Raw genomic sequence first — 21,361 nt, 5'->3', positions numbered from 1 at the left:
AAGGGGGACCTGCCATGGGGAGGAGGGGGAATGGGGGCACACAGAGCCCCAGAAGGAGGGAGGGTCTGGGCTGTGTTGCAGGAGTCACTGAGGTTGCGGATGGGGTGGGGCACAGGGAGCTGCGGAGGGGGTTGGAGGAATGCAGGAGCCCCAGGGAGTGCCGTGAGCTCAGCCTGCCCAAGCTCTGTGATCCTCTAGCCAGGCCACGCCACTCCAGGAACTCCCTGCGGTGAGTGTCGGTGTGGGTGTGAGTGACAGTCCTGTGGCACCTGACAGACTAACAGACGTCTTGGAGCATCAGCTTTCGTGGGTGAATGCCACAGGACGCTTTGCCGCTTTTACAGATCCAGACGAACACGGCTACCCCTCTGGTGTGAGTGAGGCAGGCAGAGTGGGACAGTGAGCAGCAGGGACACCAGGGCCCCCGGGAGCGGCCTGGCTGGGGGGGACACTCACCCTCTTGCCGAATTTTCACAGTGCTGGTGACTTTGATTTTCTCACCGCCTCTGAACCACTCGCCCTTCACGTCCTCGTGCGACACCTGGCAGGTGAAGACGGCGTTCTCGTTCTCGCGCACAAGCACGTCCGCCAGCTCCTGCACAATCTGCACCTGGCGCTCTGCAAGGGGGACAGGGCCAGAGCGTGGGCCCTGGCGGGACAGGAACAAACCCCTGGGGTGTCCACCCCCACACAGCTCTGCAGGGGCCCTGGTGTGACTAAGGGAAGCCCCATGCCCCAGCTCAGAGCCCAGGGGCCACCCCCAGCTCTCAGCCTCCCCCCCACTGTCCCCCACCCCCCGGGAGTCCCCTCGGCTGCCCCGTCGTACCGTAGACCCGCAGCGTGGCGGAGGCCCGGCAGCCGCCTGCATCGCACGTGTACTCCCCTGCGTCGTCCAGGCTGCAGTGGCTGAGCTGCAGAAAGCGCCGCCGACCCACTGAGTTGATGCGGCACTTGGGCCCCGCTCGCAGCTCCGTCCCGTCCTGCCAGGGAACGCGGAGCAGGACGCAGTCACTGGGCTGCCGGGGGGCTGGGGCCATGCAGAGGGCAGGGGCCCCGGCAGGCAGCCTGGGAGGGACGGGGCAGGACGAGGGGCTCGGGGCTGAGCTTGGCCATGCAGTGACACCGCCCGCCAGGAGGCAGGGGAGCCCGTGGCTGGGGCACCCCCCTGCAGCTCGTCCCCACGTGGGTCACCCTCCCTCTGAGCTTTAAGCTGGTCCTGGCCCAGGGCAGAACGCCTGCCTGCAGCCCAGAGGGGCCCCGGGCCGGGTGAGGCCAGGCCCTGGGGTCCAGATGTTTTCACACAGCCGCCCTCACCTTGTACCACTTCACCTCCGCAATGGGGCGGGACAGCTCGCACTCGAAGCTGGCAGCCCCTGTCTCAGGGACACCCACATCTCGGGGGGCCTTCACCATGGCAACTGGTGGCTCTGAGAGGAGAGGAGACACAGGCCCAAGAGTTAACCAGATGCAAGGAGCTCAACTCAGGAGTGGGACCAGAAGGGCACAGGACGCTGCTGCGGAGAAGCTCACAGCACTGGCGTCCCCAGTGGGGCACTGCTGTGGAGAAGCTCACAGCACTGGCATCCCCAGTGGGACACTGCTGTGGAGAAGCTCACAGCACTGGTGTCCCCAGTGGGGCACTGCTGTGGAGAAGCTCACAGCGGGGAGGTCGCGGCTGGGCCCTGCTTCGCTGCAAGTGCTGGCCCGTGCCTGTGATCTGCTCTTAGGGCAGGGGCTGCAGACCCCAGTACACAGGCTGCAGCAGCAGGGTCTGACACGTGGCCCGACCCACAGACAAGCCCCACCTCTGACGGTCAGGTGGGCGCTGGAACGCAGGGTGTCGGCGGTGAAGGTGACAGTGCCCGAATCCTCCAGCGTGAGCCCCAGCAGCCTCAGGCTGTGCACACAGCCCGCGGCGCTGACCCGGCAGGTCCGGCTCGGCTTCACCCGGATGCCGTCCCGTGTCCACATCCCGGGCACATCAGCATGGGACAGCTCCAGCTGGAACGTGGCCGTCTCCTTCTCAAAGGTCTCCACGTCCGACAGTGGCTTCCGCACAGACACCTTTCGGGCTGCAGGGGAGAGAGAGCGGCGCCGGGGGCAGCGATGGGTCCGCACCCGGACCGGCGCCGGGGGCAGGGATGGGTCCGCACCCGGACCGACGCCAGGGGGCAGGGATGGGTCCGCACCCGGACCGGCGCCGGGGGCAGGGATGGGTCCGCACCCGGACCGACGCCAGGGGGCAGGGATGGGTCCGCACCCGGACCGGCGCCAGGTGGGCAGCGATGGGTCCGCACCCGGACCGACACCAGGGGGCAGGGATGGGTCCGCACCCGGACCGGCGCCAGGGGGCAGCGATGGGTCCGCACCCGGACCGACGCCAGGGGGCAGGGATGGGTCCGCACCCGGACCGGTGCCAGGTGGGCAGCGATGGGTCCGCACCCGGACCGACGCCAGGGGGCAGGGATGGGTCCGCACCCGGACCGGCGCCAGGGGGCAGCGATGGGTCCGCACCCGGACCGACGCCAGGGGGCAGGGATGGGTCCGCACCCGGACCGGCGCCAGGTGGGCAGCGATGGGTCCGCACCCGGACCGACGCCAGGGGGCAGCGATGGGTCTGCACCCGGACCGACGCCAGGGGGCAGGGATGGGTCCGCACCCGGACCGACGCCAGGGGGCAGGGATGGGTCCGCACCCGGACCGGCGCCAGGTGGGCAGCGATGGGTCCGCACCCGGACCGACGCCAGGGGGCAGCGATGGGTCCGCACCCGGACCGACGCCAGGGGGCAGGGATGGGTCCGCACCCGGACCGACGCCAGGGGGCAGCGATGGGTCCGCACCCGGACCGACGCCAGGGGGCAGGGATGGGTCCGCACCCGGACCGGCGCCAGGGGGCAGGGATGGGTCCGCACCCGGACCGACGCCAGGGGGATAGGGATGGGTCTGCTCCTGGACTGGCACCTGTGGGGGCAGGGATGGGTCTGCACCTGGACCAACACCGGGGGGCAGCGATAGGTCTGCACCAAGGGGATGGGCCAGCCATGAGCCCCCACAGCCCATCCCAGGGATGACTCCCAGCCAGCTGCAGCTGCCAGGGAACTTCCCTGAGATACAGCCTCAGACGCTCGGCTCCCATTTGAATCCCCTGCCCACCTCAGGCCACCCCACAGCCTCCCCACACCACCCCCACTGCCCTCTCCAGGCCACCCCACACACACCATTACCTCCCCTCCGCACCACCCACACCCTCCCCTCCCTGCAGCCTCTCCCATCCTTGGCACGGCCTGGCCAGGCCCTACTGCAGTAAAGCTGCCCCAGAGCCAGGGCAGGGTCACCTACGCTCCACTCTCAGCTTGGCCTGCGTCCGGTCATGGAGGCTCTCGCAGCGGTAGGTGCCGCGGTCCGAGGGGCTGAGGCTGCGAATGGTCAGGACCCGTCTGCACCCGGCCTCCTGCAGCTGGTACTTGCAGCCCGGCTGGATGAGCACCCCCTGCTTCAGCCACTGCACCTCGCCGGCCTCGCGGCTCAGCTCCACCTCGAGCAGCGCGTCCTGCAGCTCCTCGGCCACCACATCCTGCAGCTTCCGCACAAACAGCACCTGGGCCTCTGCAAGGCACCGCAGGGCAGGACTTCCAGCGGGCCCGACGGGCAGCCCTGGGAAGCCCCCGCCGCCCAGACCCTGTGAGAGACCCTCTGGGGAACTACCCCCCAGGAGCTACACTCCCGTCCAACAGCCCAGAACGTGTGAAAAACCCACCCTGCCATTCCCGCCACCCCCAGGAGACCTCTTGGCACCCACCCCAAGCCATCCTAGACCCCTCCCATGAGAGACCCCTCCCAACAAAATACCTCCCTCTGGGAGAGACCCCCTGTGACGAAGTGGGAATGTTCTTAATGTTTTCTCTGAATACTCTGCGCGTGCCTCAGTTTCCCCTATGCAGTTCTTAAGTCTCTAGGTGGGGGGATCAGGGGGTGTGATTGTGGCAGAGCCCTAGAGGGCCAGTGTGATGGGGTCTGCACAGAGAATGGCTGACACCCTGTCTCCTGGCCACTGATGGCCTGCAAAGGGGCCAACTGAAGGGGTTGGAGAACAAAGAGATCAGGTGGCCTCAGGGCCTGGGAAAGGGACAAAGCCCAGACGAGGGGCGGGAGAGTTTCAGTTGGAAGCTGGCTGGGGAAATGTGGGGAGGCTCAGAGGTCCTGTCCTCTGTACCTACAGGCTCTGTGCTGTGTGAGCTTCTTGCCCTGGGAAGAGGAGGCTTCCCCAGAGTCCTGACTGGCTTCGTATGGAGCCGTTCCAGAGCATCGCCCGGGGACTCTGTGACACCCCCAAACAGGATGGACCCTCCCTGAGACTCCATCCCCAACGAGACAGACCCCGAGAACCATGGCCTGACACCCCCTCGCATCCCTCTGTCCCTCAATGAGTTTCCCCCCAAGACACACACACTTGGCTAGGATGGGCTGTGGCCAGCCCCAGGCCCCTACCCTTGACACTCAGCCAGGTGGGCCCACCCTAGGCTCCTCCCCTTGCACGCTCAGACAGGCCACCCCACCCCAGGCCCCTCCCTTGCACACTTAGCCAGGCCACCCTGCCCCAGGCTCTCACCTTGCACACTTAGCCAGGCCACCCATGCCCCAGGCCCCTCCCTTCACACTTAGCCAGGCCACCCTGCCCCAGGCCCCTCACCTTGCACACTTAGCCAGGCCACCCTGCCCCAGGCCCCTCCCTTGCACACTTAGCCAGGCCACCCGTGCCCCAGGCCCCTCACCTTGCACACTTAGCCAGGCCACCTGTGCCCCAGGCCCCTCCCTTGCACACTTAGCCAGGCCACCCGTGCCCCAGGCCCCTCACCTTGCACACTTAGCCAGGCCACCCGTGCCCCAGGCCCCTCACCTTGCACACTTAGCCAGGCCACCCGTGCCCCAGGCCCCTCCCTTGCACACTTAGCCAGGCCACCCGTGCCCCAGGCCCCTCCCTTGCACACTTAGCCAGGCCACCCGTGCCCCAGGCCCCTCACCTTGCACACTTAGCCAGGCCACCCCTGCCCCAGGCCCCTCCCTTGCACACTTAGCCAGGCCACCCGTGCCCCAGGCCCCTCCCTTGCACACTTAGCCAGGCCACCCGTGCCCCAGGCCCCTCCCTTGCACACTTAGCCAGGCCACCCGTGCCCCAGGCCCCTCACCTTGCATGCTCAGACAGGTGGCCCCACCCCAGGGTCTTCACATGCACGCTCAACCAGGTGGCTCCGCCCCATGCTCCTCCCTTGCACACTCAGACAAGTGGCCCCTCCTCCAGGCACCTCCTTAGCACACTCAGAGAAGCCACCCTGTCCCAGTCCCCTCCCTTGCACACTTAGCCAGGCAACCCCGGCCCAGGCCCCTCACCTTGCACGCTCAGCCGGGCTGTGCTCACAAGGCCCTCAGCGCGGGCTGTCACGGTGGCTGCGTCCCCCAGCTGGCACTGCCGGATGGTCAGGGCGTGGCACAGCCCGTTCCTGGTCACCACCAGCCGCTCGCAGGGGGTGACAGCCTGGCCGTTCAGCTGCCACGTCAGGGCCACGTCATCCGGGGACACCAGGCACTTGAAGGTGGCATCATCCCCCTCCAGCACTGTCCGGTTGAGCAGCTCCGAGATGATCTCCACCACCCTGGGCACTGGGGTCAGAGCGGGTGAGAGCGGGAAGCTCCCTCTGGGCCTCTGGCCCATCTCCCCCACATCCCGCTCGACCCCTCCCTCCCCCACACCTGCTTGCCCCCCACCCCCGCTCACACCCCATCCCCACACCCTGCTCGCCCCCCTCCCCTGCACCCCGCTCGCCCCCTCCCCCCACACACCACCTCCGCCAGCGCCCCGCTCATCCTCCTCCCCCTGCACACCACACAGCTCTCTCCCCCAGCACCCCTGGTTCCACTCTCCTGACCCCCCACTTTCAGTCCCTGCTCCCTCTGGCCCTGCCCCCTCCCTCCATCCCGTTCCACATCACTCAGCCACTCCCGGCTGCTGGGAGCCAGCGTGGGCTGCAAGAGGGCGCCTGGCTCTGCACCCCCACCCCGGGCACAACCTGCACCCCCCAGTGCCCAGCCAAGGGCAGCACCCAGGCTCAGAGCAGCTGAGTGAAGGGCACCCTGGGCAAGAAATGGGTGATGCTGTTTGGAGGAGCTCATGCCCCCTCCCCCAGCGCATGGCACCCACCTGGGATTGGTACGTCCCTCCCCAGATCCAGAGAGCCACGGCCACAAAATACCCCCTTTCCCTGGGCCGGTGTGACTGGGCTGTCAGTGCGTCCCTCCCCTCCCATGGGGCACAGCCCAGCCATGGGGACCCGCCTGCCTCACGCCAGCTTGGGGACTGCAGTGCACTCTGTTGGGGGTCAGGCCACTGGGCTGGGACGGGTCTTGGGAGGGGGGCTGGGTCACAGAGGCTGTGTCTGCGGGGGAGTTGGAAGGTCCCTGGAGCTGGTCTGGTCTCGGGGGTTCAGGGCCCTAGGGCTGAGGGCTGAGCCCTGGTGGCTGGGCTGGGCCCCAAGGGCTGGGCTGGGTCTCAGGGGATCAGGTCCCTGGAGCTGGTCTGATCTGGGGGTGTCAGGGCCCCAGGGGCAGTGGATCAGGGCCCCACGGCTGAGGGCTGGGTCTCAAGGCTGAGGGCTGGGCTTTGGGGGCTGGGTTGGGTCTCGGGGGTTCAGGTCCCTGGAGCTGGTCTGGTCTTGGGGGGGTCAGGGTCCCTAGGCTGAGGGCTGGGCCCCAGGGGCAGTGGATCAGGTCCCTGGAACTGAGGGCTGGGCTGGGGGGGGGTCAGGGCCTTGGGGCTGAGGTTGGGCCCCAGGGGCAGTGGATCAGGGCTCCGGGGCTGAGGACTGGGTCTCAAGGCTGAGGGCTGGGCCTCGGGGGCTGGGTTGGGTCTCGGGGGTTCAGGTCCCTGGAGCTGGTCTGGTCTTGGGGGGTCAGGGCCCCCAGGCTGAGGGCTGGGCCCCAGGGGCAGTGGATCAGGGCTCCGGGGCTGAGGACTGGGTCTCAAGGCTGAGGGCTGGGCCCCGGGGGCTGGGTTGGGTCTCGGGGGTTCAGGTCCCTGGAGCTGGTCTGGTCTGGGGGGGTCAGAGCCCCGGGGCTGAGGTTGGGCCCCAGGGGGATCAAGTCCCTGGAGCAGGGCCCCATGGCCCCGTGACTCACCCTGCACAGTCAGCGTGGCCAGCGTCCGGTCATCCTTGGACTCGCAGGAGTACTCGCCGGCGTCCTCAGGCCCCACGTTGCTCAGAGCCAGGGAGCGCTCCCGCCCCTCTGCCTTGATCTCCCACCTGCCGCTGGACTCCAGCTCCTGCCCATCCTTCAGCCACACCACCTGCCCCTTGGCCTTGCACAGCTCGCACCACAGCAGCGCCGTCTCGCCCACGTGCGCCTGCACGTCCGACAGGCCTCGCACAAATTTCACCAGCAGCTCTGGGAACACGAGCAGAGGCCAGTCGGTATCTGTGCCCCAGCTGGGGGGCCCCCCCGCTGCCATGGGGTGGCCCTGTCCTGCCCCAGCCCTGCTCTGCCCTGGGGCTGCAGGGCTGCTGCCTGGGACTCCCCCCGGTGCCGCTGCCCTCACCTTTCACGCTCACTTCAAACTGCATCTGGTCATGGCGGGAGAGGCAGGTGTAGAGGCCGGCGTCGTCCTTGCCCACGTTGCTCAGCACCAGGCTCTGCACCCGGCCCTCTCGCCGCAGCTCGCAACGCTGCCCTGCTGCTAGGGGCTGCCGGGGGCCCCTCCAGCTCACTGAGGCCTGCTCCTTGGAGACAATGGCTGAGAGCACGGCACTGCCCCCCTCCAGCACCAGCACCTTCTCCGGCTTCTCCTGCTTGTTCACAAACACCACTGGAGCCTCTGCGGAGACAGAACCATGAGCAGGGAGCCGGGCGCAGGCAGGAGCCGGGCCAGGGAGCCAGGCAGGGGCCAGGCGCTGGCTAGAGCTGGGCAAGGAGCTGGGCACTGTCAGGATCCAGGCATGTAGCAGGGCAGGGAGCCAGGCAGGGAGCTGGGCACAGGCAGGAGCCGGGCAGGGAACCAGGCAGGGAGCTGGGTAGAGAGCCAGGCACAGGCAGGAGCAGGGTGGGGAGTCAGGCGCTGGCAGGGAGCCAGGCATGGAGCTGGGCGCTGGCAGGGAGCCAGGCAGGGAGCTGGTTGCTGGCAGGGAGCTGGGCACAGGCAGGGGGCCGGTCAGGGAGCTGGGCAGAGAGCCGGGCACAGGCAGGAGCAGGATGGGGAGCCAGGTGCTGGCAGGGAGCTGGCAGGGAGCCGGGCAGGGAGCTGGGTGCTGGCAGGGAGCTGGGCAGGGAACTGGGCACAGGCAGGATCCGGGCAGGGGGACGGGCAGGGAGCTGGCAGGGAGCTGGGCACAGGCAGGAGCAGGGCGGGGAGCTGGGCAGGGGGCCAGGCAGGGAGCTGAGCAGAGAGCCGGGCACAGGCAGGAGCAGGACGGGGAGCCAGGTGCTGGCAAGGAGCCGGGCAGGGAGCTGGGTGCTGGCAGGGAGCTGGGCAGGGATCCGGGCACAGGCAGGAGCAGGGCAGGGAGCCGGGCAGGGAGCTGGGTGCTGGCATGGAGTTGGGCAGGGAGCTGGGCAAGGAGCCGGGCACAGGCAGGAGCAGGGCAGGGAGCCGGGCAGGGAGCTGGGTGCTGGCAGGGAGCTGGGCAGGGAGCTGGGCAGGGAGCCGGGCACAGGCAGGAGCAGGGCGGGGAGCCAGGTGCTGGCAGGGAGCCGGGCAGGGAGCTGGGTGCTGGCAGGGAGCTGGGCAGGGAGCTGGGCACAGGCAGGATCCGGGCAGGGGGACGGGCAGGGAGCTGGCAGGGAGCTGGGCACAGGCAGGAGCAGGGTGGGGAGCTGGGCAGGGGGCCAGGCAGGGAGCTGAGCAGAGAGCCGGGCACAGGCAGGAGCAGGACGGGGAGCCAGGTGCTGGCAAGGAGCCGGGCAGGGAGCTGGGTGCTGGCAGGGAGCTGGGCAGGGATCCGGGCACAGGCAGGAGCAGGGCAGGGAGCTGGGTGCTGGCAGGGAGCTGGGCAGGGAGCTGGGCAGGGAGCCGGGCACAGGCAGGAGCAGGGCGGGGAGCCAGGTGCTGGCAGGGAGCCGGGCAGGGAGCTGGGTGCTGGCAGGGAGCTGGGCAGGGAGCTGGGCACAGGCAGGATCCGGGCAGGGGGATGGGCAGGGAGCTGGCAGGGAGCTGGGCACAGGCAGGAGCAGGGCGGGGAGCTGGGCAGGGGGCCAGGCAGGGAGCTGAGCAGAGAGCCGGGCACAGGCAGGAGCAGGGCGGGGAGCAGGGCAGGGAGCCGGGCAGGGAGCTGGGTGCTCGCAGGGAGCTGGGCAGGGATCCGGGCACAGGCAGAATCCGGGCAGGGGGCCAGGCAGGGAGCTGAGCAGAGAGCCGGGCACAGGCAGGAGCAGGACGGGGAGCCAGGTGCTGGCAGGGAGCCAGGCAGGGAGCTGGGTGCTGGCAGGGAGCTGGCAGGGAGCTGGGCACAGGCAGGATCCGGGCAGGGGGCCGGGCAGGGAGCTGGCAGAGAGCCGGGCACAGGCAGGAGCAGGGCGGGGAGCAGGGCAGGGAGCCGGGCAGGCAAGGACGGTCCCCACAGCCTGGCTCACCTCTCACTCGCAGGGTGAAGTGCACCTCGTCGTCCCCAGTGTCACAGCTGAAGGTGCCGCTGTCGCCCGGCTCCGTCTGCTTGATGGTGAGTCTGCGCGAGGGCCCCTGGCTGCCCAGGAGGAGCCGCGCCCCGGAGCGCAGCGCCCGCTTGTTCTTCAGCCACTGGACTGGAGCCTGCTCCTGGGAGAGCCGGGCAACCAGCGTGACGCTCTCCCCTTCCAGGACCTCCACGGGCGTCTTGGCCTCCTCCTTATTCACGACCCGAATGGGGGGGGCTGGAACCAGAGGGGAAAGGAAATCAGCGGGCAGCCCTGGGACAGGTTTTCCGGGGCGCTGTGGGGAGCAGGCTGGGAGAGGGTGGCTATATTCCCAAAGGGAAAACAGGACACTGTGAGGAGCTGGCCTGAGCCACTCGCCCGAGCCCCCCTCCTTGTGCAGGGCTGGCCCACACTGCTCCCCCGAGCCCCCCGCCCGCACCTGAGCACGGCCTCCCCCGCGCGGGGCTGGCATCGCCGCTCACCCTCCTGCACGCTCCTGCACACCCCACTTTTCTGACAAAAATGGCCATTTGTCCCCCTGATCAAGTCAGCAAAGCAAACAGCACAAATACCCACTTCAGCAGGGGGCGCCGTGGGGAGCGGGGTAGGGGTCACTGGCTGTGGGGGGGCACTCGCAGCTACCCCAGCCCTGCCTCTCCCAGCAGGGGGCGCCGTGGGGAGCAGGGTAGGGGTCACTGGCTGTGGGGGGGCACTCGCAGCTACCCCAGCCTGGCCTCTCCCAGCAGGGGGCGCCGTGGGGAGCGGGGCAGGAACGTTGGCTGGGGGGGCACTCGCAGCTACCCCAGCCCTGCCTCTCCCAGCAGGGGGCGCCGTGGGGAGCAGGGTAGGGGTCACTGGCTGTGGGGGGGCACTCGCAGCTACCCCAGCCTGGCCTCTCCCAGGAGGGGGCGCCGTGGGGAGCGGGGCAGGAACGTTGGCTGGGGGGGCACTCGCAGCTACCCCAGCCCTGCCTCTCCCAGCAGGGGGCGCCGTGGGGAGCGGGGCAGGAACGTTGGCTGGGGGGGCACTCGCAGCTACCCCAGCCTGGCCTCTCCCAGGAGGGGGCGCCGTGGGGAGCGGGGCAGGAACGTTGGCTGGGGGGGCACTCGCAGCTACCCCAGCCCTGCCTCTCCCAGCAGGGGGCGCCGTGGGGAGCAGGGTAGGGGTCACTGGCTGTGGGGGGGCACTCGCAGCTACCCCAGCCCTGCCTCTCCCAGCAGGGGGCGCCGTGGGGAGCAGGGTAGGGGTCACTGGCTGTGGGGGGGCACTCGCAGCTACCCCAGCCTGGCCTCTCCCAGGAGGGGGCGCCGTGGGGAGCGGGGCAGGAACGTTGGCTGGGGGGGCACTCGCAGCTACCTCAGCCCCACCTCTCCCAGCAGAGGGGGGGCCTTGGGGAACGGGGTAGGGGGTCACTGGCTGTGGGGGGGCACTCGCAGCTAACCCAGCCCGGCCTCTCCCAGGAGGGGGCGCCGTGGGGAGCGGGGCAGGAACGCTGGCTGGGGGGGAACTCGCAGCTACCTCAGCCCCACCTCTCCCAGCAGGGGGCGCCGTGGGGAGAGGGCAGGAACGCTGGCTGGGGGGGGCACTCGTAGCTACCCCAGCCCGGCCTCTCCCAGCAGGGGGCGCCGTGGGGAGCGGGGCAGGAACGCTGGCTGGGGGGGAACTCGTAGCTACCCCAGCCCGGCCTCTCCCAGCAGGGGGCGCCGTGGGGAGCGGGGCAGGAACGCTGGCTGGGGGGCACTCGCAGCTACCCCAGCCCGGCCTCTCCCAGGAGGGGGCGCCGTGGGGAGAGGGCAGGAACGCTGGCTGGGGGGGAACTCGCAGCTACCCCAGCCCCGCCTCTCCCAGCAGGGGGCGCCGTGGGGAGCCAGGCAGGAACGCTGGTTGGGGGGGCACTCGCAGCTACCCCAGCCCTGCCTCTCCCAGCAGGGGGCGCCGTGGGGAGCGGGGCAGGAACGCTGGCTGGGGGGCACTCGCAGCTACCCCAGCCCCGCCTCTCCCAGCAGGGGGCGCCGTGGGGAGCGGGGCAGGAACGCTGGCTTGGGGGGCACTCCCGGCTACCCCAGTACAGCTGTGGTGTCTGCACTGGTCCTGCTGGTGACACAGGGCAGGAGGCTGGGAATCCTCCATCCAGGCGTCTACGGCAAACAGGAGCAGGCTGCGGGCTGGGCTGGGCATGGCAAGGCAGCAGGGCGTATCCAGCCGAGCCAGCACCTCTCACTCTGCCCTCTCCCATGTGCCCGCTGGCAGGGATTGGGGCAGCCCCGCAGCCCCTCCTGCACTGCCAGGGCTCAGCCTCCATCAGAGGCCAGGACAGTGTCTTCAGCCCCAGCCCCGCCCCAGGGAGCAGGGACACCTCACGCACAGCCCTTTACCCCGGCTGATAAATGCGCAGCTCAGCCCCTGGCAGCACCAGGAGGGGCACCTGGGAGCCGGCCACGGTGAAATGTAACCAGCCCCCGCAAGGCTCCTGCTGCTCTAAGGGGGCCGCCTTGCTCCTCTGGCTGCTGGGAGCAAGCGGTTGGGACCTGTGCATGGCTCCCGCAAACCCTGAACAGTGAAGGCGGAGCTCTCCCCGTTCCCCCACCCCACGGGCTGATCCCCAGAGTCCCCCTTCCGTTTGTATGGGGAGCCTCCGAATCAACAGCGAGGGGAGGCATGGGGGGGACATTTGCCATGGGGCCGGGGCTCCCAAAGCCCAGGCCCCGTAAGACAAGGCGCACCTAGCCAGTGAGAGCTGACAGGCCCCCAGCCTGGCTGGGACCGACAGCGTCCCGGCTCTGCTCCTCGTCCGCCCAGCCCACCTAGCTGACATGTGCAATGCCCCCTGCCAGCTCACCTGCCACCACCACGGCCGTCACCATTCGGTCACTGACAGCGTCACAAACATAGGAGCCAGAGTCGCTGGGCCGGGCCCCGAGGATGGTCAGCTGCCTGAAAGATCCCCGGTCCTCGATCCGGACTCGTTCGCTGGCCACCAGCTCCTGGCCGTCCCTGAGCCAGCGGACGGCAGCGCTGGGCCGAGACACCTCGCAGGCCACCACCAAGTCATCACCGGCCACCAGGCGCTGCTGCTTGCGGACCCGCTTGCTCCTCACAATGCACACAGGGGGCTCTGGGGAGTCAGAGAGAGGCAGCATCACTGCATGGGGCAGAGGCCAGGCTCGGGGCAGGGTGTGCCTCACGTCCCACAGAGTATGGCGCGCAGCAGCCAGAGCGACCCACTGCGTGCATGCTGGGCAGGCTGGCACACAGACAGCATGCCAGACAGCCTGACAGACAGCACTGCCTGGACCACCAGACGTACCAGCTGTGCTGTGGAGGGGCCAACTGACACAAACAGGCAGACTGTACAACAGGCAACTGACAGACGGAAGTAACAGCCACAGACTCCAGACAGGCCAGGGAGAGACTCTGGTCAAGTTCCAGCTGGTGGGGAGGCACACCTTTGACAAAGGGGGACTATTCTTAATGTTTCCTCTGAATACTGTAGGGGTGCCTCAGTTTCCCCTAAGCATTTCTTAAGTCTCTAGGTGGTGGGATAAGGGTGTAATTGTTGCAAAGCAAAGGGCCAGTGTACCTAAATGGCCGACACTCTGTCTCCTGGCAACTGATGGCCTGGGCCCGTTCCCCCCTGCAAGTTGATAGCTAAAGGGATGGAGAACAAAGGAATCGGGTGATGTCCTGGCCCGGGAAAGGGACAAAGCCCAGAGGAGGAGGGAGTGGAGAGAGGGGGAGTCAGTTGGGGGCTGGCTGGGGATGAGGAGTGAAGGGCAGACGTGGTTGTCTGGCTCACTGCCCCCAAAAATGGACCCAGCTGAGGGGTCCTGTTCTCTGTACCTGCAAACTCTGTGTTAGACCATGTTCCTGTCGTCTAATAAACCTTCTGTTTTACTGGCTGGCTGAGAGTCAGGTGTGACTGCGGAGTTGGGGGCAGGACCCTCTGGCTGCCCCAGGAGCCTCACCTGAGCAGACTCGCTGTGGGAAGCACACGGAGGGGCAGAGGAGGCTGAAGGCTCCGAGGTCAGACCCAGGAAGGTGGAGCCGGGTGAGCTGTGTGTCCTGCAGACAGGCTGCTCCCCGAGAGGAGACTTCCCCAGAGCCCTGCCTGGCTTTGTAGGGAGCAATTCCCGAGCATCGCCCGGGGACTCCGTGACAACACCCCCTGCCTCAGCTGAGCTCCCCCACTCCGCTCCAGAAGGTACCCGGGACAATCCCAGCCGTGGCTGAGACAGCAGGCTGGGGTCAGAGCCCCACTCCGGGGCACGGGGAGAGGGGCTTCTCCAGGGGCTGCAGGGGGATGTCTCAGCTGGGAGAGACCTTCCCCTGAATATTTCACTGGGGCACAGCTGGAAGAGAGGTTTCCTATAACTGTCCCACACAGGGCTGCCTATATCCTCCCAAATACCCCCCAAGGCTGCCTATATAACCCCCCATCCCCCACACACCAGGGCTGCCTATGACCCCCATCCCGCCCCACACCAGGGCTGCCTATCAACACCCCACACACAGCCACACCAGCCTATAACCCCCCATCCCCTCCACACCAGGGCTGCCTATAACCCCCCATCCCCCACGTTTGTGACCTCCCAGCGTCCCCCTGCCCAGAGGTCCTGGGCTGACAGCACTTGCCCCATAGCCCTCTAGTGGCTTGGCCTGGAATAACCAGCCTGGAGTGAGATTCTCTCCCACCTCCAGCCCTTAGGGCAGGGGTGGGGCAAACGCTTTGGCCCGAGGGCCACATCTGGGCATAGAAATTGTGTGGCAGGCCATGAATGCTCACAAAATTGGGGGTGGGGGCTCTGGTTGGGGATGAGGAGTTTGGGGTGTAGGAGGATGATCCAGGCTGGGACCGAGGGGTTTGGAGGGCGGGGGGGGGAATCCGGGCTGGGGCAGGGGGTTGCGGTGCGGGAAGGGGTGCAGGCACTGGCTGGGGGTGCGGGCTCTGGGGTGAGGCTGGGGATGAGGGGTTTGGGGTGCAGGAGGGTGCTCTGGGCTGGGATCGAGGGGTTCAGAGGGCAGGAGGGGGGTCAGGGCTGGGGCAGGGGGTTGGGGCACAGAGGGAAGCTCAGGGGTACAAGCTTCCCTCGAGCAGCTCCAGAAAGCAGCCGCATGTCCCTTCTCCGGCTCCTACGTGGTTCCCGGCCAGTGGGAGCTTCAGGAGCAGTGCTTGGGGTGGGGGCAGCATGCAGAGCAGAGTCCCCTGGCTGCCCCTATGCGTAGGAGCCTGAGGAGGGCCATGTCGCTGCTTCCAGGAGCCATGTGGAGCAGCCCCCGACCCTGCTCCCTGGCTGGAAAGCCAGAGCGGGGCAAGCCCCAGACCCTGCTCCCGAGTGGGAGCTCAAGGGCCGGATTAAAACGGCTGACAGATTAAAACTGATTAAAATGGCCGTAGTTCACCCACCTCTGCTCTAGGGCTAGGATGGGTCGCGGGGGCTGACAGCCCTTTCAGGGCTATTATAGCTCATATAACTGGATGTTCCCAGGATCCATGAGAACACTATTGCTCTTTGAATCCCACTGACCTCTTGGCCTCAAGGATACCATGTGGCAGGGAGTTCCACAGGTTACGTGTGCATTGTCTAAAATACAACAGCATTTCCTGATGCCGCTATTAAATATACTGCCTTCCCATTACACTGAGCACCCCATGTTCTGCTGTTAAGGGAGGGGCAACCAGCCACGCCCAATCCCCCTCTCTGTGCCGCTCATAGAGACACACCTCATCAGCCTCTGGTATGGGTCTCCTCTAAACCAAACTGCCCCAGCCTCTGCAGTCTCTTTATACGGAAGCTCACCCAGGCCCCTTCCCCCACCCGGGACCCCACCAGACCCCTTCTAAAGCTGGGAGACCACAGCCTGGAACTGCACCCCAGGCTCGGCCTCCCAGTGCGATCGCAGCAGATGCTGTCCATGCACTCTCCAGCCCTGCGCGGCTGCAGCTCCGATACTCTTGGCCCATGGCCATGCATCAGGTGTGCGTGGGGCTGCCCAGGGCTCTCCCCTGAGGGGTCACAGGGAGTTCAGAGGCCAGGGCAGAGCGTGAGGGTCCAGATTACTCCTTCCAGTGGAAAGAAAAGGAGGACTTGTGGCACCTTAGAGACTAACCAATTTATTTGAGCATGAGCTTTCGTGAGCTACAGCTCACTTCATCGGATGCATTCAGTGGAAAATACAGTGGGGAGATTTATATACACAGAGAACATGAAACAATGGGTGTTACCATACACACTGTAAGGAGAGTGATCACTTAAGATGAGCTATTACCAGCAGGAGAGCGGATGGGGGGGGAACCTTTGTAGTGATAATCAAGGTGAGCCATTTCCAAATGGCCCACCTTGATTATCACTACAAAAGGTTTTCTTCCTCTCCCCCCTCCCTCCTGCTGGTAATAGCTCACCTTTCCTGATCACTCTCCTTACAGTACCTTAGAGACTAACCAATTTATTAGAGCATAAGCTTTCGTGAGCTACAGCTCACTTCCTCAGATGCATATCGTGGAAACTGCAGCAGGCTTTATATATACACAGAGAATATGAAACAATACCTATTCCCACCCCACTGTCCTGCTGGTAATAGCTTATCTAAAGTGATTTCCAGCACAAATCCAGGTTTTCTCACCCTCCACCCCCCCACACAAATTCACTCTCCTGCTGGTGATAGCCCATCCAAAGTGACAACTCTTTACACAATGTGCATGACAATCAAGCTGGGCTATTTCCTGCACAAATCCAGGTTCTCACATCCCCCCCACCCCCATACACACACAAACTCACTCTCCTGCTGGTAATAGCTCATCCAAACTGACCACTCTTCAAGTTAAAATCCAAGTTAAACCAGAACATCTGGGGGGGGGGGGGGTAGGAAAAAACAAGAGGAAACAGGCTACCTTGCATAATGACTTAGCCACTCCAAGTCTCTATTTAAGCCTAAATTAATAGTATCCAATTTGCAAATGAATTCCAATTCAGCAGTTTCTCGCTGGAGTCTGGATTTGAAGTTTTTTTGTTTTAAGATAGCGACCTTCATGTCTGTGATCGCGTGACCAGAGAGATTGAAGTGTTCTCCGACTGGTTTATGAATGTTATAATTCTTGACATCTGATTTGTGTCCATTTATTCTTTTACGTAGAGACTGTCCAGTTTGACCAATGTACATGGCAGAGGGGCATTGCTGGCACATGATGGCATATATCACATTGGTGGATGTGCAGGTGAACGAGCCTCTGATAGTGTGGCTGATGTTATTAGGCCCTGTGATGGTGTCCCCTGAATAGATATGTGGGCACAGTTGGCAACGGGCTTTGTTGCAAGGATAAGTTCCTGGGTTAGTGGTTCTGTTGTATGGTATGTGGTTGTTGGTGAGTATTTGCTTCAGGTTGCGGGGCTGTCTGTAGGCAAGGACTGGCCTGTCTCCCAAGATTTGTGAGAGTGTTGGGTCATCCTTTAGGATAGGTTGTAGATCCTTAATAATGTGTTGGAGAGGTTTTAGTTGGGGGCTGAAGGTGACGGCTAGTGGCGTTCTGTTATTTTCTTTGTTAGGCCTGTCCTGTAGTAGGTAACTTCTGGGAACTCTTCTGGCTCTATCAATCTGTTTCTTTACTTCTGCAGGTGGGTATTGTAGTTGTAAGAAAGCTTGACAGAGATCTTGTAGGTGTTTGTCTCTGTCTGAGGGGTTGGAGCAAATGCGGTTGTATCGCAGAGCTTGGCTGTAGACGATGGATCGTGTAGCCCCCAACTAAAACCCCTCCAACGCATTATTAAGGATCTACAACCTATCCTAAAGGATGACCCAACACTCTCACAAATCTTGAGAGACAGGCCAGTCCTTGCCTACAGACAGCCCCGCAACCTGAAGCAAATACTCACCAACAACCACATACCACACAACAGAACCACTAACCCAGGAACTTATCCTTGCAACAAAGCCCGTTGCCCACTGTGCCCACATATCTATTCAGGGGACACCATCACAGGGCCTAATAACATCAGCCACACTATCAGAGGCTCGTTCACCTGCACATCCACCAATGTGATATATGCCATCATGTGCCAGCAATGCCCCTCTGCCATGTACATTGGTCAAACTGGACAGTCTCTACGTAAAAGAATAAATGGACACAAATCAGATGTCAAGAATTATAACATTCATAAACCAGTCGGAGAACACTTCAATCTCTCTGGTCACGCGATCACAGACATGAAGGTCGCTATCTTAAAACAAAAAAACTTCAAATCCAGACTCCAGCGAGAAACTGCTGAATTGGAATTCATTTGCAAATTGGATACTATTAATTTAGGCTTAAATAGAGACTTGGAGTGGCTAAGTCATTATGCAAGGTAGCCTGTTTCCTCTTGTTTTTTCCTACCCCCCCCCCCAGATGTTCTGGTTTAACTTGGATTTTAACTTGAAGAGTGGTCAGTTTGGATGAGCTATTACCAGCAGGAGAGTGAGTTTGTGTGTGTATGGGGGTGGGGGGGATGTGAGAACCTGGATTTGTGCAGGAAATAGCCCAGCTTGATTGTCATGCACATTGTGTAAAGAGTTGTCACTTTGGATGGGCTATCACCAGCAGGAGAGTGAATTTGTGTGGGGGGGTGGAGGGTGAGAAAACCTGGATTTGTGCTGGAAATCACTTTAGATAAGCTATTACCAGCAGGACAGTGGGGTGGGAATAGGTATTGTTTCATATTCTCTGTGTATATATAAAGCCTGCTGCAGTTTCCACGATATGCATCTGAGGAAGTGAGCTGTAGCTCACGAAAGCTCATGCTCTAATAAATTGGTTAGTCTCTAAGGTGCCACAAGTACTCCTTTTCTTTTTGCGAATACCGACTAACACGGCTGTTACTCTGAAACCTCTCCTTACAGTGTGTACGGTAACACCCATTGCTTCATGTTCTCTGTGTATTTAAATCTCCCCACTGTATTTTCCACTGAATGCATCCGATGAAGTGAGCTGTAGCTCACGAAAGCTTATGCTCAAATAAATTGGTTAGTCTCTAAGGTGCCACAAGTCCTCCTTTTCTTTTTGCGGATACAGACTAACCCGGCTGTTACTCTGAAACCTGTCCTTCCAGTGGGTGTGTCCTGCATTGCCCACACTGAACTTCACCTGCCCCCACTGCAGCCCGCTTCCCTGCCTGGCTGGGCCCTCTGCCCCCACCCCACACCTGGCTGGGCCCTCTGCCCCGTCCCCCTCCCCTGGCTGGGCCCTCTGCCCCCTCCCCTCAGGCTGGGCCCTCTGTCCTTCCTCAGTCCCCTCTGATTTTAACTAGCCTAAGTCATGTGGTGTCATCACCCACCTTCCTATCGCCCTACGCACCCCCTTCGCAGACCATTAGTCCATTGAATAAGGCTCCTCACACCCTCATTCTGTGTGGCCCAGCAGCAAAGGGCCTGTCCCTCCAGAGGGGCTTCCCGGCTCCTGCATTGCTCCCCAATGCCAGGCAGGGCCCTCACCCACCCGCCGGACGGGAAGTCGGCGGCAGGCCAGCAGGTGTGGGGCCAGCTCAGCCGTACCTTCCACGGTGACACAGAAGATGAGGCTGTCGTCGTGGCTGTCACACAGATACTCCCCTGCGTCCTTGCTCTCCATGCCCAGAATGACCAGTGCACGCCGTGCCCCGTCCTCCTCCAGACGCACGCGCCCCGTGTCCTGCAACTTCTCACCATCCTTGTACCACTTCACCTCTCCATGGGCATGGGAGAGCGTCACCTCCAGCACCAGGTCCTCCGCGGCCAGGCAGCGGCGGTGGGTCTGCAGCTCACCCCGCCCCAGGATCGTCACGGGAGGGTCTGGCAGAACCAAGACAAACAGCAGGTAGGATTAACCAGCCTATGGAACTCCCTGCCACAAGGTTTCACGGAGGCATCAGAAGGGTTCAATATTTGCATGCACAACAGTGACAAGAGCCCCCATGATACTGCACAATATACAAGGGCACTGAACCTTCCCGCGCCAGTGTAGGGGATAAGAAGGAGATTCCCCTGGGCCCATCCCCCATGGCAGGGTTGTTGTACCTTCCCCAGAAGTGCCTGGGGCTGTTCGCTGTCAGAGACGGGCACCAGATTAGAGGGGACCTGCTCCACTCCAGCCTGGAAACTCCAACACAAGCCCAGGACTCGGCCCGCTCTGAGCACAGGCCCCCCGGGACCACGGTGGGCACAACTGGTCCCTGAGCATCCTGACAGAAGGGGCCTGCAATTAGCCTGTTTCATGTCACACCCCTCGGTTCCCGGTTGGGAGGAGACAACCAGCTCAGCTGCCAGGGCTCTGGCAAATTGGGCACTGCACCACTGGCCTGCTGTGCCCAAGTGGCAATTGTCTGTACTATTTTTATCAAGTCTGTGTCTGCCTCAGTTTCCCCTATATGCTGCATTGTTACCTATTGGGAGCAGGGGAAGAGACAGGTGTGAAGGGCTCCCAGTTGTCTGGGGCCTGAGGTCCCACATCAATGGAGCTCTGGAGAAGACAATGGCAAATCCAACTGCCCAGACACGGATGCCTAGCAACCAATGACTCAGAGAGATCTGCACTCCCCACCACTGGGCAGGGGGCTGAGCCGCATCCCTCAGCTTGGGAACAAAGGGCTGGGGGGTGGGCGGGGAGTTGTGTTGGATGCAGGAAGTAGTGGCGGGTACACTGGGGAGTCTGACTGAGGAGGTCAGTTGGAGTGACAGAGGGATGGGGCTTTGGGCTCCCCAAGGTCTCCCTGTGCTGGATCCAGGTGACTAGTAACCCAGCTGTCGGCCCGCACTGGATGCGTGCCCCTGCAGATGCTGGCGGAGCGGGCGTTGACCCCTAAGATGGTGTGACACTGTGGATTTTTCCTCCTTATTATGTTGTACGTGAGCCTATGTGAGTCTTACTGTTTTGCATGAATACTGTGTGCCTCAGTTTCCCTGCATACTGCACCAATGCCTAGGTGGTGGGAATAAGGGTATGTGTCCTTGGGGACAGGTGAGCTGGCTCCAGCCGCCTGCACATAAGCAATGGACGATGCCCTTCATAACCTGAGACCGAGGAGGGGGTACGACCAGATGACACTTTGTCTGGGAAGCAAGACAAAGATCAGGAGGGTGATGGGTGTGTCTGAGGTCAGGTTGCTGGAAGCTGGGCAGTCTGCTATGCAGGACTCAGAGAGTGGGGAGTCCAGGGCATCCAGCCTGGGTCCCCCCCAAGATGGACTTGCCTGAAAGTCACTGATTCCTGTGCTAACAAGATCTGCTCTACGCTGTGCTCCTGTTGACTAATAATCCGTCTGTTTCACCGGCTGGCTGAGAGTCACGTCTGACTGCGGAGTTGGGGGGCAGGGCCCTCTGGCTTCTCCAGGGGTCCCATCCAGGTGGACCCGCCAAGGGGAAGTGTACGGTGTGAACAGGGATGCTGACTGCTCCAAGGTCAGTCCCAGGAAGGCCTTAGCCGAAGAGGCTCCTTGCCCTGAACAGCAGCGTGCCCGGAGGGTCCTGCTGGCTTCGTACAAAGCAGTTCCAGAGCATCGGACCTGACTCCGCCATACATGGTACACCTCTCTCTCAGGGTCTGTCTCCGTGGGACTTGTTGCCCAGAGGTCCAGCCCCAGGAGGCAGTTAAGCCGCGTGGCTTCCCCTGGAGGCAGAGTGAGACCCCTCGGGGGCATGGCCCACTGACGGGGCCTCCTAGAGCCTGTCCCCACGCGGGGGCCATGGCCCCCATCCTGTGGGT

General features: G+C 63.6%; 1 protein-coding gene across 1 annotated transcript in view; it reads right to left on the bottom strand.

The window, feature by feature from the left end:
* OBSL1 (obscurin like cytoskeletal adaptor 1) overlaps nt 1–21,361 on the bottom strand; it is a 74,095-nt gene that overhangs the window by 3,424 nt on the left and 49,310 nt on the right. Inside the window, exons 15-25 of the mRNA XM_078847974.1 lie at nt 19,177–19,452; nt 12,494–12,898; nt 9,616–9,891; nt 7,589–7,864; nt 7,171–7,437; nt 5,389–5,658; nt 3,340–3,606; nt 1,806–2,072; nt 1,315–1,427; nt 827–980; nt 457–618 (exon numbers count right to left, since the gene is read on the bottom strand). Of these exons, the coding sequence (XP_078704100.1) occupies nt 457–618; nt 827–980; nt 1,315–1,427; nt 1,806–2,072; nt 3,340–3,606; nt 5,389–5,658; nt 7,171–7,437; nt 7,589–7,864; nt 9,616–9,891; nt 12,494–12,898; nt 19,177–19,452 (2,733 nt within the window). The remainder of the gene's footprint in view (nt 1–456; nt 619–826; nt 981–1,314; nt 1,428–1,805; nt 2,073–3,339; nt 3,607–5,388; nt 5,659–7,170; nt 7,438–7,588; nt 7,865–9,615; nt 9,892–12,493; nt 12,899–19,176; nt 19,453–21,361) is intronic.

This window comes from Lepidochelys kempii, chromosome 11 (assembly GCF_965140285.1).
Source record: "Lepidochelys kempii isolate rLepKem1 chromosome 11, rLepKem1.hap1, whole genome shotgun sequence".
NCBI classification, from domain to species: domain Eukaryota; kingdom Metazoa; phylum Chordata; order Testudines; family Cheloniidae; genus Lepidochelys; species Lepidochelys kempii.
Note: the sequence above shows the minus strand (reverse complement) of the source record. Positions and strands in the feature narration are given on the sequence as shown.